The following is an 18,945-nucleotide window of genomic DNA, read 5'->3' on the forward strand; positions in this document are numbered from 1 at the left end:
CGGAAAAAAGACAAAGAGGAAGAAGAAAAAACCACTAAAGAAAAGAGTTATATTCACAGGGGATACTAAAGATAACATGACAAACGAACATTAACTATAATAAAATAATATTATCATCGAATCACAAGGAACAATGGATAATAACATAAATCAAAGACAAGAAACGATAGAATTAATACCTCGACTATTAGTATGGAAGTATAAACAATACAACACTTAACTACCTACTAGTTGTATCCTATTTCGTGTCCTCCGTAGTTTCCTAAAACTTTAGGGGCCTAAATGAACATCTAAAAGACAGAAAAAACCAGTAAAGAAAAGAGCTGGATTTCACATGGGATGCTGTTTTTAGCTCTTTTCTTTCTCTCTCTCTTAATTCAACCGACAATTATGAGCTTTGAATCATAAACTTAAATTATTAAACAATACACTGAATAAATTAATTCTTCTTTCTTCTTTCCCTTTTTTTTTTCCTTAGAATTTTTTTTCTTTTTTCATTTGGAGCTTGGGAAATTATGGCTGATGATAAGGTAAACCATTTTTGCTTTCTTGGAATTTTTTTTTTATGTATAAAAAGTGAATAACTTTACTTGTTAATTTGTTTTTCTTTAAATTTTTTGGAAAAAATTGGTGTGAATATATTTTGGTGGTTGTTTCTTGAATTTTAGATCAAATTTCACTACTAATCTGAGTTTAATTTGCTTTATTTTTTTAGTGAACCTATGTTTTTTTTTTTTTTATGTACAAAAAGTTTATAACTTTACTTGTTAATTATTTTTTTTTTGGTGCTAGTTTCATTGTTTTGGAAAATTAATGGGAATTTATTTGGGTTGTTGTTTCTTGGATTCAGTACCATTTTGCTTTCTTGGTATTTTTTTTATGTACAAAAAGTTACATAATTTTATTTGTTAAACTGTTTTTTGGAAAATTTAGTTTGTTTGTTTCTTGGATTTTACTGATCTGAGTTTAAATACCATTTTGCTTTTTTTTTTTAATGTATAAAAAGTTCATAACTTTACTTGTTAAGTTATTTTCTTTAATTTTTTGGAAAATTTAAGAGTGAATATATTTGGGTTGTTGTTTCTTGAATTCATAAGTCTACAATTTTTTTTTTTTTTTTTGGTATTGTATTCCAGATTCGCTTGATATTGAATTAAAAATTGAATCTTTATCTAGTATGAACTTGTTTTTCCCTGTCTATGGATCTCAAAATAGCAATTTTGGTGCTTGTGAAACTAATTTTGCTTTCAGATATTGATCTTTTTGTCCTTCAAGATTGTCCATTTTGCTTATTTGGTAATCTTTTAGAAATTTAGCTAATGATAGTTGATCTGATCTTTAGTTAAGCCTTAAAGAATTTGTACCTAGTAAGTATTTGACCTGATCCGCAATTTCGCTAAGGTAGTGTAAATCATTTCTTGTTCAGATGCTTTAATATGGTTTATCTAAGTATATGTAGTTACAGAAATGTTTTTAATAGCAATTTTCAGATTTCTTCATATGTCATGCTTCAGAATTTGGGATTGTTTAAGTTTATGTGGCTTATGCTTCCCCAATGATACTTTTGTTCAGTTGTAGTGTCATTTGTTTTTAGTATGGTAATGTCGTATCAGGTTTTAGAAATAGCTCGTATGAGATTAGGAGTGGCAAACTGGCGGGTCAGATCGGATATGGGTGGGTCGAGAACGGGTTAAACAAAAACGGATAAAATATCCGACGCAGCCCATATTTAGCATGGATAAAAATGGATTAACCGACGGATAATATGGATATCATTTCAGGAATATTTAGATGAAAAGTACAAGCTAAAAGCCAAAATAAGCGTAGATTCTCAAAAACCAAGAACTCATGAAAAATAACAAGCAGACAAATGGGTATTATATCCATATTTGATCCATTTTTTATAAGTCAGTTATCCAACTCATGTCTAATGGGTTGGATTGGATGGTTACTTGTTTTTTCTTAACCATTTCGGCAGCCCTATCTGAGATCTACGTTTGATGTGGACTGTAGGAGATGTCTGCTCCTGTTATGGATGTGAATGGTGCAGTCACTGGCCATATAATTTCTACTACCATTGGAGGAAAAAATGGTGAGCCAAAGCAGGTAAGAATGTTGTCTTTGTCGATTCATGAACGTTCGTTATTGAGACGGTAGAGTAATGATTTCTTATTGAAAAATTGAAATTGTGTTTGGCTTCCCGAATAATTTGGTGCAGACAGTCAGTTACATGGCTGAACGTGTCGTGGGGACTGGATCATTTGGAGTTGTTTTTCAGGCAAGTGAGCACAAATCTTTTTTGTTTCACTAATTAATACAACACTTATTAACTTGTGATTGGCTTGGTACTTGTCTCATGTAGGCAAAATGCCTGGAAAATGGGGAGACGGTTGCGATAAAGAAAGTTTTACAAGATCGTAGATACAAGAACCGTGAACTGCAGTTGATGCGCACTATGGATAACCCAAATGTTGTTTCTTTAAAGCATTGCTTCTATTCAACCACTAGTAAAAACGAGCTTTTTCTCAATTTAGTCATGGAATATGTACCGGAAACTATGTACCGGATGTTGAAGCACTACAGCAATGCAAACCAAAGAATGCCACTCATCTATGTCAAGCTTTGCACATATCAAGTAAGTGACATACTTTCTTGAGGAGAAAATGACAGAAATGGTCCCTTATGTTTGAGGGCAGGTTCAGAATAGTCTTAAGTATGCACTTAATCATTTTTTGGTCCTTTAAGTTTGTCAAAAGTTAACACTTGTAGTCTCCGTAAAATATCAGTGGGAGAAAAAGGAAATTAGCGGGAACTTATTTTTAGAGGTACAAATTTGTAGTTTTTGCTATTTTTAATTTTGTATCTAGAGTTTGGTGCAGCTATTTGAGGTGTAGTTTCTGCTAATTCTTTCTTATATCAATTTACTGTCTATTGTAGTTTTTTGTATTGCATATTTTAGATTTTGATGGGACTTGCTTGGTGTTTGTAGTTAAGTCTTTCTTTTTTTTTTTCACTGTGTCCGTCAAATATGGCAGACAGTTTGGCAAAATATTTTACCGAGACTAGAAGAGTCCTATAGTTTACAACTCTTCTTTATATAGTAATTTGACCTATTCCTCTGCATCCCCCCATTAGTTTACTAAACAGATCCAAATGAAAAGGATCGAACTACCTACTCATTAATAGGAGGTGAATCATAGAACACCAAAAGCTGTGGTATATTATGGGACAAACTTAAAGGACCAAAACTGTTAAGTGCATACTTAAGGAACTATTTAGAACCTACCTTCAAACTTAAGGGACCATTTTTGTCATTTTCTCCTTTCTTGAGCAGGACTTCTAGTCTTGAGCTATATTAAGAGTGATGTTTTTCAGGTATTTAGGGGGCTGGCGTATATGCACACGGTTGCTGGCGTTTGCCACAGAGATTTGAAACCTCAGAATATTTTGGTAATGCGCCTTTCATGTTGCTATTTCAGCTAGTACGTTGTGGCCCTACATATTTTGATATCATTATTTGGCATCGACAGGTAGACCCTGTTACTCACCAAGTGAAAATTTGTGATTTTGGAAGTGCCAAAGTGCTGGTAAGTCTTAATGATAAGAGTGCTTTTCTGTGGCTATTCACATGTACCTTCCAAAGAATCCTTTTTCCCCTTTTCCATGTTTATCCTTGCCTCGTAATGAGGATGCGGACATTTGTTTGTGTTTAGCGGCTGTAACTCTAACCTATTCAGTACTCCCTCCATCCTGAATTAAGGAAAGACGTTTGACTGGGAATGGAGTTCAAGAACGAAAAGAAGACTTTTGAAACTTGTGGTCCAATGATATTTGAAAAAGTAAACAAATGTCTGCAGTCCCTAAAACTAAGGGAAACGACCTCCCTAGGTTGATCAGTTGTTTTCCTTGCTTCCACTAGGGAAGTCGTTTTCCATATGTTTAAGGAACTTGTTTTCCCAGAGAAACTCTCTTTCAAAAAATTTGATCAATCAAACATGGGAAAATTGGAAAATCCATACCAAACACACCCCTAATGTTTCAGCAGTCTCTTCATGATACCATTTTGAAACCAAAGGTTAGTTGACTTGGTTCCCGGTTACTATATGATGTAATTGTATCTTTTAATTTTTTTTTCAAGCATATGAGCATGAAGAAATTGCTACTTCTAAGAAACACCATTATATCATTTAAAAGTTGCTACATTTACAGATTGTGGTTTGTGTACTTATGACTGCACTGGGTTTAACATTCATCAGGTTAAAGGTGAAGCAAATATCTCATACATCTGCTCACGATTTTATCGGGCTCCTGAACTCATATTCGGTGCAACGGAATATACTACCTCTATTGATATCTGGTCGGCCGGCTGTGTCCTTGCAGAGCTTCTCCTAGGCCAGGTTCGTAGTGATATACTCCCTCTGTCCCAATTTATGCGGTACAGTTCAAATTTCGAAAGTCAAATTTCTTAATTTTGGCTGTGAATTCGGACACAGAATCTTTTATGTTTTTAATATAAAAATTTTATATTTGGAAACTGCGTAAGAACTATAAGTCATAATAATTAATAATTTAAAATATTTGAAAGGAATACAAAAAAATTAAGGCAAACAAATATCGTTTGACTCTCGATCCAGAAGTGTCACATAGGGGTGGCAAAATTAGCCCATGAAAAGATGACCCGCGTAACCCATTCCAGTTTGACCTGCCCATTTATTAGCTCAGCCCATTTTAGCCCACCCCGTTTCAGCTCAAGTAACAATTACCCGGCCATTTATTAACTTAGCCCATTTTGACCCGCCCAAATCTAGCCCAACCCGCCCATTTGACACTCCTAGTACCACATAAATTGGGACGGACAGTTTTTTTTTTTTTTTTTTTTTTTTTTTTAAAGTATAGTCTGTGAGGTTCTTTGCACTCCATACTGCTGCATTTGCCAAGACTTCAACTAATTTTGCAATTTCTTTTGTAGCCATTATTTCCTGGAGAAAATGCTGTCGATCAGCTTGTTGAGATAATCAAGGTACAGCTTGAATAATTGTAAATCTGATGCAAATGTTTCCGTACATTTGTTGTTTCATTTGTTTTATCTTCCAGGTACTTGGAACACCAACGAGGGAGGAAATTCGCTGTATGAATCCAAATTATACTGATTTTAGGTTTCCTCAAATTAAAGCACACCCTTGGCATAAGGTATACTTTCACTTGATTTCAGCTTTACCTAAGCAGCCTATCCGTTGAAGTGAAGGAAACAAAAAGAGGAAATCACAGAAAAATAACTCAGTTGAAAAGGAAACTTATAGTTAGATCATTATAGGTTTTTAGTGGATTCCTAGCTTTAATAATTCGTTGAAAAGGAATCTTATAGTAATTCACCATATTGCCTTGCTATGGTCTTAGGTATTCCACAAACGGATGCCACCTGAAGCAATTGACCTTGCTTCACGGCTATTACAATACTCACCAAGTCTCCGTTGCAATGCAGTGAGTTTTGATCTACTTATCTTTTATCAAATGTGAGTTTTATTCATTATGAAGGTATCTTGATTGTGTTTAAATCTAACTAGTTAGTGTTCTACTTTTCTTTCTGCAGCTTGAAGCATGTGCACATCCTTTCTTTGATGAGCTTCGAGAACCCAACGCACGCCTTCCCAATGGCCGGCCATTGCCGCCTCTTTTCAATTTTAAGCAGGAGGTATGACTTTCAGTCATGGTCATTCTGGATTAATAGTTACACTGTGTGCTTTCTTCTTCTCCCGAGCTCGGTCAGTTTTATTAGAAAACGAATTTAAAAATTTGGGATCAAACCGATCGAGTCGGTCGGTTTTCTTCGATCAGTTTCACGAGAAGTGTGCCTAAGCTTTCCAATCTCTATAAAAAAATGAAATTAGTTACAAACTTCGTCGCTAATCCGTCGCAAAATTTGCTCGTATCTAATAGAATTATTTGATAATACATCACTAATCCATTGCTAAAGCTGATTAGCAACGGATTTTGCTGTTTAGCTACATAATTTGTCCGTCTCTAATTCCTTTTTTTTTTAACCTTGTATATAAATCTCCAAGAACTTGCAAACGTTGCCCTAAGGAAATTTTTTAAACAACTTTACATTTAATCCATTGAAGGAACTCCTCTGCTAATCGAGCGTATTCTTGTTCAATTGCAAACGAACTTTACCAAATTTCTGTTAAAGCAACTCTTATGCTGATCCATCTATTATTTTTTATGGTTTCAGTTAGCGGGTGCCTCTCAAGACCTCATTAACAGGTTGATACCAGATCATATAAAAAAAGCAAATGGGCCTGCATCTTTTCACAACCCGCAATGACATGATTACGTAAACTTTATGTTTAGTAAAGTTTACCGGCTGATGATCTATATATGACGAGATCCGAGTTATGTTCTACCCCAACAGACTCCACCATGACAAGCTGCATCTCCTTGTCGACGAGGACAAAGTAAAGGGTTGCTGTGTATTTTAGTTCTTGATCGTGGTAGTTTTTTTTCCGTCTACTTGTAGCGGCCTACTAGCGAAAAGGAAGTTCTTTTTTGTACATGTTTGGTAGTAGTAAATTGACCAGAAAGCTCCCAAAAGATGACAAATGAAATGTATGAAGAATATCAAGAAATTAAGGGGCTGTCCTCTTGTGAATTTGATCTGTGTTTTCTTTGTATTTAGTGTTGTAATACTTTCTGCTAACATTTGTTCCTTTAAGAAACGACATGCAAGCAAATGATGGTTACTGTATGGGCTTAAAATTAATGGATTTTCCTATTTTATTGCACTATTCATTTGCTTTCATTCCTTTGATAATAGTGATGTTTGGGTAAGTATGCGTGCACCATTTGCTTGCCAAAGTTTTACTTCATATTCATGTGTCAAAGACAAGAATATAACTAAAATAAGGACACACTGCTACTAATGACTGATGGCTTAATTTACTCGTACTTCTGTTTGGCTTAACTAATGACTAAGGCTTAATTGTCGGTTCGAGTTTGAAATCTATAATTTGAACTTATTTAATGACCTTTTTTAAACTCTTATATAAAATCTAAGCCAAAACTAATAAGTTCGGATGAACCCAACTGTAAGTTGTATGGTAAATCCGCCCCAACTTGTGTCCAAGTCATCGTGGAGAGTTCCGTCTGGTCTATTTGTATAATGTAATATTTGTATAATGTATAATCATATCGTATATATTTATGTGTTGAATCTGATCGAAGTGCATAGATACCTGATTTTGAGATCACCATAATTAAGCCATATTCACGCGGTGCATAAAAATTTGCAGGTCTATCAATTAATTCCGAACCACTTTAGACATGCGGTGTCTAAAGTTTTATATGGTTGAAGTTCAAGCATTAAAGTTTAGTCATTTCTAGCTGAAGTGAAGTCATTTTTGCTGAACTTCAGCTACAACAACAAGAAGTGGGGTCTGAAGAGGATAGGATGTATGCAGACCTTAGCTCTACCTTTGCGGTTAGAGAGGTTGTTTCCGAATATAGCCTCGGCTCAAAAGAAACGTAGTTAATGCATGATTGCAAGAAAAATAAGACACAAAAATATCAAGATACAGAACAAATTGAGCAACATATAGTAATAAACGTATAAAGATAATGATCTACGCTATACTAATAGAATAATACTACTAAGAAAAGGAGAAGAGAAGATGGAAAGGCTAGCCCCCCACCCCTCTCATGCAAAGCGCGACAAAACTCAACTACCTACTAGTCTTTTATCCTAATCCTCGACCTCCAAATCTTCCTATCTAAGGTCATGTCCTCAGTTAGCTGAAGTTATGCCATATCCTATCTAATCACCTCCCCCAGTTCTTCTTCGGCCTACCTCTAACTTGTTGAAGAATGAAAAAAGTCCCTCATCGGTGGTTAATGAGATGAGTGATTTCCCCTCATAAGCTAGCTTTTGGGGTTGAATTAGACCCATGATCCATTTCTTTACATAACTTTCCTAACTCATGTGACCGTCAATCTGTCACACCTCCTAATTGGTGCATCGTCACACCTTACTCTTCACACCTCCCTCAACTTCAACTACAGTGGCCGAATACAGGTAGTTTGCTTGAGGTTCATGCACATATGGTTAAAATTCATCCATCACTTCAGTTATTTTGCTGAACTTGAGCCATATGAAACACCGCTAACTTCAGCTACATGTGGTTGAATACAATTATTTTTGCTTGAAGTTCATGTACATATGACTGAAGTTCATCCACTACTTCAATCATTTTTTGCTTAACTTTCGCCATATAAAGCACCGCATGTTTTAAGTTGTTTCAAGCCTAACTTAAAACACTGCTTTTCTAAAATCGTTCTGAATTCCCATCTGATAAATGTTCAAAAAAAAAAAAAAAAAAACCAGGTACATATTAAATAATGGTGTCCAATAGAATACCCCATACTTTTTTTTTTTTTCGGAAAAGGCTCATAAATACCCCTAACCTATTGAAAAAGGCTCATAAATACCCTCCTTCCACCTTTTGGTCTAAAAATACCCTTCCATCCACCTTTTAGGTCTAAAAATACTCTTAAGGTTTGTTTTTGGCTCAAATATACCCCTCAAACTAACAAGTTAAAATTAACTCTTTTAAAAAGCCAAATGGCATTTTGTAATTGGTCAATAATAAAATTCCGTAATTTAAAAAAAAATCCAGATTTTAAAAAAAATTGCCAATAATAAATTTCCAGTAATTTAAAATTCCAGATTTAAAAAAAAAATTGCCAATAATAAAATTCCGTAATTTACATATTTTTTTAAAAACAAATTGTGTGGAAAATTAAAAATTAAAAATTAAAAATTTTTAACGAATTAAAAAATTAAAAATTAAAAAATATGAACGAAACTGATTTTTTTTTGCATTTCGTGAATTAATCAACGAAATATGTTTTTTTTTTGCATTTCGTGAATAAAAAAACGAAATAGGAAATTATAATTTTTTTTTTTGCATTTCGTGTATTAAAAAACGAAACAGGATAAAAAAAATTATTTTCGTTCATATAAAAACGAAATTGGAAAATTGGACAAAATTATTTTCGTTCATATAAAAAAATTATTTTCGTTCATATAAAAACGAAACAGGACAAAAAAAAAATCAGTTTTGTTCATATTTTTTAATTTTTAAATTAAATAATATATGTGTCCAATCACAAAATGTCATTTGGCTTTTTAAAAGAGTTAACTTTAACTTTGTTAGTTTGAGGGGTATATTTGAGCCAAAAACAATCCTTAAGGGTATTTTTAGACCAAAAGATAGAAGGAAGGTATTTATGAGCTTTTTTTCAATAGGTTAAGAATATTTATGAGCCTTTTCCCTTTTTTTTTAGGTTGAATTGAATGTAAAGGTCTTGCATTGACTTAGGGAGAGACAACAAACCTCATTATCCAGCCATCACCACCCTGTCACAAACTGGCCACATGCTTCATGCATGCTTTGCCTGAAAAAGGTATACATACAAAAAACAAAGTGAAAACTAAATGATAATTTGCGAAAGATAACATCAATATTTGACTACATATATACTTTCAAAAAGATAAGACTTTCTATATATAATAATAGAAAGAAAAAACAAAAAAAAAAGTGGCTATAATATTCTAAGTTATTTCTTTGATAAATAATTTCTCTTAAACTACAATTCTTATGCTATGTTATGTGGTACTTGTACTGGTACAATGTTAGATATTCAATAAAATAGTTGAAATGCTTGAAAGTTATGTGGATATACCATTATAATTTTTTTAAATAATGACACTAATTGTACCAATGCAATTACTTATAATTTGGCAGTTTTTCAAAGAGAAAAAAGTGGTGGATTACTTACAACTTGGTCAACGTGTCTATACTACATTCCACATGATTAAATAATCATCAAATGGAGAGATGATCTTTAAGGTATAGTCAATTTGGAGCAACAAAGGCAAAGGCAAAGGCCAAGGCAAAGATCAGATGTGGTACTATTTAATGAACAATTTAGATCTCAACGTACTTCATAATTGACCATTATTTGTTTCCTAATAATTGCTATAATTAATTCTTCGATAATCTTTATTTTGGTAAATTTGATTAGGAATTTGTAATTAAAAATCTTAACGGCAGTGTGTTTACATCTTTCTTGAATGTAATTGGTCAAGTAACCAACTTATTGAGCCCAAAAGAAAAAGAAAAGAAAATCAAATTTGTTTAATTTTGGGTGATTTTTATTAGATACTGCAGCTATGATTTTATAGTCAATGTTGGGACTCATATAGAGGTAAGGCAACATCTGTCGAGTCCTGAACTAAAATGATGCAAAAAAATAATCTAATTACGAAAATGAATTGCAAAAACACCGACCACATAAATTTCCACAAGTGAGATCCGAAAAGAGTGAGGTGTACCGGTACCCAAACCTTACTTATCTTGAAAAATCGAATTTACTCATAAATTTTGCGAAATGGTCTGAATATGCTTGCCCTTAATAGTAGGTAACATGGACAACTACAAGTTAATCAAAGTTTAGATATTAATTAGATTTAAATAGTGCTTCATCTACCAATAACAACATATGTGTGTCATATTAGTAATGGCAAGGACATAAGAACAACAACAACAATATATCCAGCATAATTTTATAGGTGGGATCTGAGAAACATAGTGTATACGCAGACCTTTCTCCTACCTTGTGAGAGCAGGGAGACTATTTCCCATAGACCCTTGACTCAAGGAGAGCTGGAAAAGACATTTAGACAATTTCACATAATTCTCTCCTTAATAATCACTGCATACAATTATGCCTCTCTATAAAAGTCATCCTCAAAATAAGTTTTTTATTATTATCAAGATTTCTTTTTTAACCGATTTTTCATCTTATGGTATATGCTCTTTATAGAGATAATAGTTAAAAACATACCTGAAGTATTACTTTTTTGTGAGTTTTTCTATCTGAACTATCGGGTGTTTGTGTTTTCTACCTAAACTATAACCAACTATTTTTATCAAAATACAACTCAGAGTTGACTAGACCAAATGTTTGAATACAGTCGCCAAAAAAGGCGTGTGACAGCTTAATTTGCCTATAAAATTTCGTCCACATGGCAGTTGACTTGTAAATTTCGAGGTGTGTTTTGATAAATAGTTAGTGATAGTTCAGTTAGGAAACGCAAATATCTGATAGTTCAGGTAGAAATTTCACAAAAAAAGTGATACTTTAGGTGTATTTTTTACCATTATCTCTTAATTTTTTTAAAGTTTTCAATTAATTTCGTACTTTATCCCCATGGAATGCCATTTGGCACCATATTAAATTAAAAAAAAAATGCACACCACGCCCCATCAAATACTAGTCGAGATGTGTTTTAATAAATAGTTGATGATATTTTAACAAACGCAAATACTTAATAGCTCAAATAAAAAATCCACAAAAAGTGATACTTCATGTTTATTTTAACCACTCTCTCTTCTTTATAACAACATTTTGTTCAAAATTATTCGGACAAACTACGTTAACCAAAGGTTTTTTGACAATATAAGGCCTAACGGATGACTTAGACCTTTTCAAATATATTACCTTCATCGAGTTGTTGACACTGACACACTATGTTTACTGTTTCTTTAGATATCACATGATTGTTCGGCATGATCATTGATCCACTTGTATTGTCATTGTCACTACCTCGTAGTTAATGTCATTCCTATTTTTATACTCTTTCTTTACTTCTTTAACATTATGCAAACCAGTTTAATAATCAGTCCATCCAATTCACTCTTTCCATATAGAGGTCGACAGAACGTGCAAGACTTCAATTTGTTCCATTTTTCACTCTTCCATACTATTCCGTCTCTCTAAAAAAGATTGTTCTCTTTTGACTTGACATAAAATTTAAAAATAAAAGAAAGACTTCTGAAATGTGTATTTCAAAACAAACCTTAGAGATTTATGAGACTTTAAATTATCTCATAAAGTTAAATTGTTTTTAAATATAGAAAGGTGACAATTTTTTTGGGACAGACCAAAAAAGAAAGGAGGATAATTTTTTGGGACAAAGGGAGTAACTTTTTACCCTTATCTCTATTTATTAGTTCCTCCATTTCAATTTATGTGATATAATTTGATTAGTTTTGAAACTTGTGGTCTAAAACGAACTAAAGATATTTGTGTGATTGTAAATAATTTTATTAACGGTAAAAGAGGAAGTTTCAAGTTAAATTATTTTTGAGATAGACTAAAAAAAAAGTGTATCACAAAAATTAGAACAAAGAAAGTATCAGTTTCTGATTAGCTATCATTGCCTTGAACATCAAGTAATCCCCTTTAGTTTTGATTTTATACCAGGATTAGATATGGCACAGAGATAAGTTATTCTTGCCAAGCGACGGAATAACAGTACCTTGGATTAGTTTCCCTCAGATAAAATAATAAAAATGTCAAAAATACCCCTTAAGGCCCCTCAAACTCTTTTTCTACAAAAATAAGGTGGACGGTATTTTCGCAAACACACAACTTCTTCTTAAAAATTATATAGTGCATGTTATTTTTACTATAACAAATCAAATAATCAATAAAAAAATAATATCAAAATAACTAATACCGATATAATTAATCTCAACGTAACTTGTGTTCAAACCAAACAAACCCTTATGCAAAACCATTTTAATGACTTTCCATATATAAACAAAACAAAAAAGCTTACTTCCTTAATATAAGCTCTACAGAATTAGTCCACCCAAATTCACTTTCCATAAATAGTTCGACAGAGCATACAAGACTTCGATTCTCATCCATTTTTCACTCTACCTCTTATACCTATTTATATCACTTTCTGATTTGGCTACTTAGTTGCCCATAAAGTGTTTGATTAATTGCTTGAATGAAATTCTGAGCAAATCTAAGTGTTTGATTTTGTTTGTATTACATCATATTTGACGAGCCTTTTTTAGTGTTTGATTGAATTAATTCGAGCGACAAAGGGCTGAATATAAGGAGTTATGATTTTGCCTATTAGGTGTTTGATTAATTGCTTGAATCAAACTTTGAGGAAATGTTTTGTTTTTGTTTTAATTGTAAGGGATCTAAGTGTTTAATCTTGTTTGAATTACAACTGATTAGTTGACCATTTTTTACTGTTTGATTGAATTAATTCGAGCGATAAAGGGCTGAATGTTAGAACTTTGTGCTACTTGAGTTTGCACATAAGGTGTTTGATTGATTGCTTGGATGAAATTCTGAGGAAATTGTGGATAAAGAGACCTGATTTGTTGACCCTTTTTAGTGTCTGATTGAATTGATTTAGAGGGAAAGAGGGTTAAATTGTTGGATTTTGTGTTTGCACATAAGGTGTTTGATGAATTGTTTGAATGAAATTCTGAGGAAATTGTGGATAAAGAGAACTGATTTGTTGACCCTTTTTAGTGTTTGATTAAATTGATTAGAAGGAAAGAGGGTTGAATTTAAGAATTTGTAGCTGGTTGGCGACTTTATTTTTGCGCGTAGGGTGTTTGATTGATTGCTTGAATGAGATTTTGAGGAAGTTATGGATAAGGAAATGGATGTACTGAATCAGAAAGTTGATGATGTTCCTGAGACTGTAATCACTATTAGATTGGATGAAGATCGGGAGACTGAAAAATCAAGAATTGGCGGGGAACAGGGAAATTCGGATAAGAAGGGAAATGGGTCGAAAGGGAATGAGGATTTGAAGAAAGGTGATGATTTTTCGTGTGTAATCGATGTGAAGTGTGATGGGAAGTTGGGAGAGGATTTTGAAGGGGAAAGCCAAAGGGTGTGTAGAATTTCCCATTTGAGTACAAATGAAGCTGAAAAATCAAGAATTGGCGGTGAAGAGGGAAATTCGGGTATGAAGGGAAACGGATCGGGTGGGAGTGAGGTGAAAGAGAAGGATTTGAAGCGAGGTGTGGGAGAGGATTTTGATGGGGATTGTCAAAGGGTGTGTAGAATTTACGATTTGAGTACATATGAAGCTAAAAAATCAAGAATTGGCGATGAAGAGGGAAATTCAGATATGAAGGGAAACGTGTCGGGAGGGAATGAGGTGAAAGTGAAGGAATTGAAAAAGGGTGATGATTTTTCGGCTGTAATTGATATGAAGTGTGATGGGAAATTGGGAGAGGATTTTGAAGGGGAAACCCAAAGGGTGTGTAGGATTTGCCATTTGAGTACATATGAAGCTGATGAGAAAAATTTGGTGGATTTGATTGAACTTGGTTGTGGTTGTAAAGGAGAGCTTGGATTTGTGCATTCTCATTGTGCTGAGGCTTGGTTTAAGCTTAAAGGAAACAGGTAATTATCATTTTTGTTCTTTGCTTCAGATTAATCTATTTTTTTCCTAGGTTATTGTCATTCTTAACTTGATGTTATAGCTCTTCAACTGATGATAATATGTGTTGTTGCTTACTTTGATCTTATTGATGTTTTTTCCTGGTGAAGATAGGTTCCTGTCTGTAGGCTATGGTTGAGAATAGTTTATACTTTGACTTATATTTCTAGAGAAAGTGCTGAAAATGGTCCATTATGTTTGAGGGTAGGTTCGACAGTCTCTTAAGTACGCACTGACTAGGTTTGGTCCATGAAGTTTTCCAAAAGTTTAACACTTTTAGTCTCTATCAAATATTTACCTAACTCTGTTTGCTAGATTTAACGAGGACTACGAGAAAAAGAAAATTAGCGGGAACTCACGTTCAGAGGTACAATTTTTGTAGTTTCTGCTATTTTTAATTTATTTCTAGAGTCTAGTGCAGCTTTTTGAGGTGTGATTTATGCTATTTTTTATATCTTTTTAGTGTCTAGTGTAGATTTTTTTTGTTGCATATTTTAGGATTTGATGGGACTTTCTTAGTGTTTATAGTTAAATCTTTTTTCCCCACTGTTTCCATCAAATCTAACAAATAGAGTTTTTAAATAGTTTACTAAAAGTGTTAACTTTTGTCATAAAAAAAAAGTGTTTGACTTTTGGCAAAAAAGGACCAAAACTATTAAGTGCAAACTTAAGGGACTAATTTGTAAACATAAAGGACCATCTTTGTCATTTTCTACAGCAGAAATTTTCTAGTTAAAAAGTTATGTTTTTGCAAAAAACTAGCATGCTCTTAGTTTGAACTTTGAATTGGTCACCATTAGGTTCAAATTTTCAATTTGTGCCAACTGCCAAAATTCATGTTATTTGAGATCCTCAGCAATTGTAATAGTAGAGAGATTTACATGCTTTTTGGTTGTCTTTAAACGGTATGCTGATAGTTTTTTTGATTTGTCTTCAAATATTCTGATGACGAAGCTACACTGCATTTTTCTCAAAGCATTGTCTAATTTGTTTGTAATAGTGATCTATGGACAATTTGCATTGTCATGCATTAGTGTTTAAAATAAGAATCGGGAAGTGTCTTTGACAGAGATTCACGATTTAAACGCGTTGGGTTCAGCCTTTAAGATTCTTAGCAATGAACTCATTGAATCTCTGAGATTATGGGTTCAGAAGTTGATCCGTATAAAAACATACTGCCTTCAGGAGAACCCTTAAAACCTATGATACCCTTAAAAGCTATGTTGTCAGTCCTGCTTGACCCGCCCTCCATCAGGGGCGTCACACTTTGTCAACCCTCCTTCTAATCCTGGTATGCTACTATTACCACTGAGTTATTCGTGAATATTCTAGCCATTACCTTAACACCTTCTGATCTAATTTCTACAAGAACTAAGCATTTCATTCATTCTATTCTACCTAGTTTATTCTTGTGCACTGTCCAAATGTGCCGGTTCTAGTAGAGAATAGGTAAACTTTGGTTTGTGCCATGAAAGAAAGCCAGAAAAGACTTGTTAAAATGATTCCTGCTGCTTATTTCAGCAAGCACTTGCTATCCCGTCATTTGGAGTGGCATAACTTATTTCTAGTCAGTGTGCTTATTTGATGCTTCAATATTAGGGAACTCATTTTTAAAAAATTCATAATGGTAATTGAGTTGCTTGACAGAACATTACTTTCCTAGTATACTTCACCTTACTCACCAGCATTTAAACAGGGAAAAAAAAAGGTCAGCCATTAGAACGTATAATTCAGGAGTTTTTACTGTTTTATTCACTAAAATTTTGAAGTTCCGGACCAGAACATTCCACAGTACTGATTTTGTTATTTCTCTGTTTTTTTTTTTTTTTTTTTTTGGTGTGTAGAGTATGTGAAATTTGCGGGGAGGTTGCACAAAGTGTTACTGGTGTCAGTGATAACAGATTTATTGAAGAGTGGAACGATACGAGATCTACTGCAAGTGGTACTGGTTCAACCGAAACGACTAGAGGTTGCTGGCGTGGGCAGCCATTCTGTAACTTCTTAATGGCGTGCCTGGTAATATCGTTTGTGTTGCCATGGTTTTTCCGTGTAAGTATGTTTTGATGAGGTAAAAAGGGTATATATATTTACTTACTTCCTCATTGATTTGGCCAAATTTCTTGCTGACTTACGAATATTTCGGACACTAAATGAAGAAGGGCCAATACTGTCAGCCAATATAGCCTTTTGCTGTGTAAAGTTTCAGCACATGTTATGAATTTCTTCTTTTGCATTTTAATGGTTTTTATATTGCAGTTAGGATAATCTTCTTGCCCTTACTCCGTCATTGATTTCGGCAAATTTCATGCTGACATATGAATATTTCGGGTACTAAATGAAGAAGGGCCAATACTGTCAGCAAATATAGCCTTTGGCTGTATAAAGCATCAACATATGTTATGAATTTCTTCTTTTGCATTTTAATCGTTTTTATATTGCAGTTGGTAGTTTTATTAATGTGAGATGATCTTCTTGACCTTTCAAATCTTGTAGAGGCATGAGTTCTGTTTCCTCAAAGGAAACTTTCTTTATTTAAACTTGCATGCTAAAAGTAGATATGATGCCTATTTCCTTTTGCCCTCTGGGAAAGTAAGTTTTAATGTCTCTGAACAGGTGTTTTTGAGAATCTTTGTTCAGCTAGTTGACTTCAATATTATATTTAGGCTGCAAACTGAAGGAATTAAAAAAAAAAAAAAAAAAAAAAAGAAAAGAACATGATGCTTCAGAAGTGATGCGAATATGCTATCCAAATACAAAGGCGGCAGGGCAAGTGTAGTGTGTGTTAAGAGCTCAAGGATGTGGTATAGTGGTCAATGAACACAATGGTAGAGCTAGAGGGGCGGAAGGGGTTCATCCGAATTCCCGTTGCCCAAAGAACACACTATATATATAAGGAAAAAATATTTTTTTTACTTGTATATAGTAAGTAAATGATAAACCCTCAAGATGAAATTCTACCTCCACCATCGAATGATGATAAAATCATGGTAGACTAGAGCTCAAATTAGATGATTTTTTTCTATCGGCCTAAACCTTATTGGTCAGAGTTACTTGGTACTTGTAGGAGGTAGCAAGCATTAGAATACTCAAGGTGTGTGCAAATTGGATTGTGCTTGTGCTGGTGGGAGGTGTAGCATATCGATAAATGAAGTTGAGTGAAACTTAAGGGAGATTAGAGTTCAAACTAGGTATTTCTTCCTATCTATCTAAACCTTATTCGGCAGAGTTACTTGGTTCCTTTGCTGGTGGGAGTACTTAGGGAGGTAGTAAGTACTGAAACACTCAAGGTGTGTCTAAGCTAGATTGTACTTGTGTTGGTCGGATGTGTAGCATAGCAATCAATGAAGTGAGTAAACATTAAGGAAGATCGAAGTTCAAACTAGGTAACTCTTCGCATCTGCCTAAGCCTTGTTGGTCATAGTTACCTGATTTTTGTGTTGGTGGGGGTGGGGGGTGGGGGGGGGTAGCAAGTACCAGATATAGTATTCAAGGTGTGCGCAAGCTAGATTGTACTTGTGCTGGTGGGAGGTGTGGAATCGCGGACAACCAAATGAGTTGAAATCATTGGAGATCAGGTTTCAAACGGTGTGATTTCTTCTGATCTGCCTAAGCCTTGCTTGGCAGAGTTACCTGATGCTTGTACTAGGGAGAGATAACACGACCCAATAAAATAGTCAAGGTGCCCGTAAGCTGGCCTAGGTGCCATCGTTATTAAAACAAAGTGTATATAATGTTAAGAAAAACTAAGACTTTTTCTTGATGGGAACAGCTAGGACTATTCAAGAAAGTAAAAGGAATACTTGATGGTCGCATTATTGTTCAATGTTTCATCATTCGAAGGGGTTATGTGGTATTTTTATTTAACAAGGGAGGTATTACAAGTAGATAATTTGAAATTATGTTAGATCAAAAGAGGTTGGTTCGACTATTACTGATGCCTACATTTTGGGCAAGGTGGAATTATGACCAAAAAAAAAAAAAAAAAGGCAAATTGGCTACCGGTTATATGGTGCATTATGTCACTCTATTGTGCATATAATAGTCTTGAGAGAGAAAAGACTAAAGGAAAACAATCTTGAATTTTACTGCAAAGAACATTGACAACGTTGCCTGTGTGATGAGTTATGCATTCTCCGACAACCACAAAAATTGTAATTTTATGACAACTTTTTCATAGACATTCACTTGCATCACATCATTTCAACCGACATCGAACCGGGATTCGTTCTACATATACCACCATCCATTTTTGGGTGGACTATGCCATTCTAGTCTTAATCCAATGCACGAGAATATTGATAAGCAAATGGGAGAGACAAATCTCTAAATAATATTACATGCTAACAAACTTCAACGATCGAGTCATCTCGAATTCCTCAGCAAAGACTGAAGATTTATAAATCAAATTAGGTAGTCCTTGGAATAGATATTGATACTAAACACACCCTGATCATAGGCGGAAGCCAATTGTGAAGCTAGATATCAAGTAAGTAGTTTGATAAGAATAACTAAGCTGATACGTCTAAGTGGTACTGCAATAGTGTTGATGGTCGTGCCTAAGATTTTCAATGTGCTATCACGGGTTAAAAATTCATTAATAATTTAAGAAAGAATCTTTA

At 33.9% G+C, this 18,945-nt stretch overlaps 2 protein-coding genes across 3 annotated transcripts; both read left to right on the forward strand.

Annotated features, from left to right (window-relative positions):
• The first annotated feature begins 238 nt into the window (after window positions 1-238).
• Window positions 239-6,785, forward strand: LOC132616935 (shaggy-related protein kinase eta-like). The gene is made up of 12 exons (XM_060331713.1): window positions 239-530; window positions 2,014-2,106; window positions 2,219-2,278; window positions 2,363-2,635; window positions 3,376-3,450; window positions 3,531-3,587; window positions 4,257-4,397; window positions 4,970-5,020; window positions 5,095-5,190; window positions 5,398-5,481; window positions 5,591-5,692; window positions 6,233-6,785. Exons 1-12 carry the CDS (start codon window positions 516-518, stop codon window positions 6,323-6,325), a joined length of 1,140 nt encoding a protein of 379 aa, XP_060187696.1. The 5' UTR covers window positions 239-515; the 3' UTR covers window positions 6,326-6,785.
• Window positions 6,786-12,660: 5,875 nt separating this feature from the next.
• LOC132617965 (uncharacterized) lies at window positions 12,661-16,783 on the forward strand. Of its 2 annotated transcripts, XM_060333030.1 has the most exons (3): window positions 12,661-14,289; window positions 14,642-14,693; window positions 16,171-16,313. In XM_060333030.1, the coding sequence occupies exons 1-3, from the start codon at window positions 13,523-13,525 to the stop codon at window positions 16,177-16,179; spliced, it is 828 nt and encodes a 275-aa protein (XP_060189013.1). In that variant the 5' UTR covers window positions 12,661-13,522; the 3' UTR covers window positions 16,180-16,313. The 2 variants fall into 2 exon arrangements, with proteins under 2 accessions (XP_060189013.1, XP_060189012.1); XM_060333029.1 differs by lacking the exon at window positions 14,642-14,693 and having other exon boundaries at window positions 12,669-14,289; window positions 16,171-16,783.
• The last annotated feature ends 2,162 nt before the right edge of the window (window positions 16,784-18,945 follow it).

This window comes from Lycium barbarum, chromosome 11 (genome assembly GCF_019175385.1).
Source record: "Lycium barbarum isolate Lr01 chromosome 11, ASM1917538v2, whole genome shotgun sequence".
NCBI classification, from domain to species: Eukaryota; Viridiplantae; Streptophyta; class Magnoliopsida; order Solanales; family Solanaceae; genus Lycium; species Lycium barbarum.

Excerpts from the sequence above, each read along its gene's own strand:
- LOC132616935 (XM_060331713.1), top strand. Across the intron at positions 4,398-4,969 it reads CAGAGCTTCTCCTAGGCCAG|CCATTATTTCCTGGAGAAAA; the intron begins GTTCGTAGTGAT and ends TTTCTTTTGTAG. Across the intron at positions 5,482-5,590 it reads CAAGTCTCCGTTGCAATGCA|CTTGAAGCATGTGCACATCC; the intron begins GTGAGTTTTGAT and ends TTCTTTCTGCAG.
- LOC132617965 (XM_060333029.1), top strand. The coding sequence starts at position 13,523 with ATGGATAAGGAAATGGATGTACTGAATCAGAAAGTTGATGATGTTCCT. Across the intron at positions 14,290-16,170 it reads TTTAAGCTTAAAGGAAACAG|AGTATGTGAAATTTGCGGGG; the intron begins GTAATTATCATT and ends TTTGGTGTGTAG.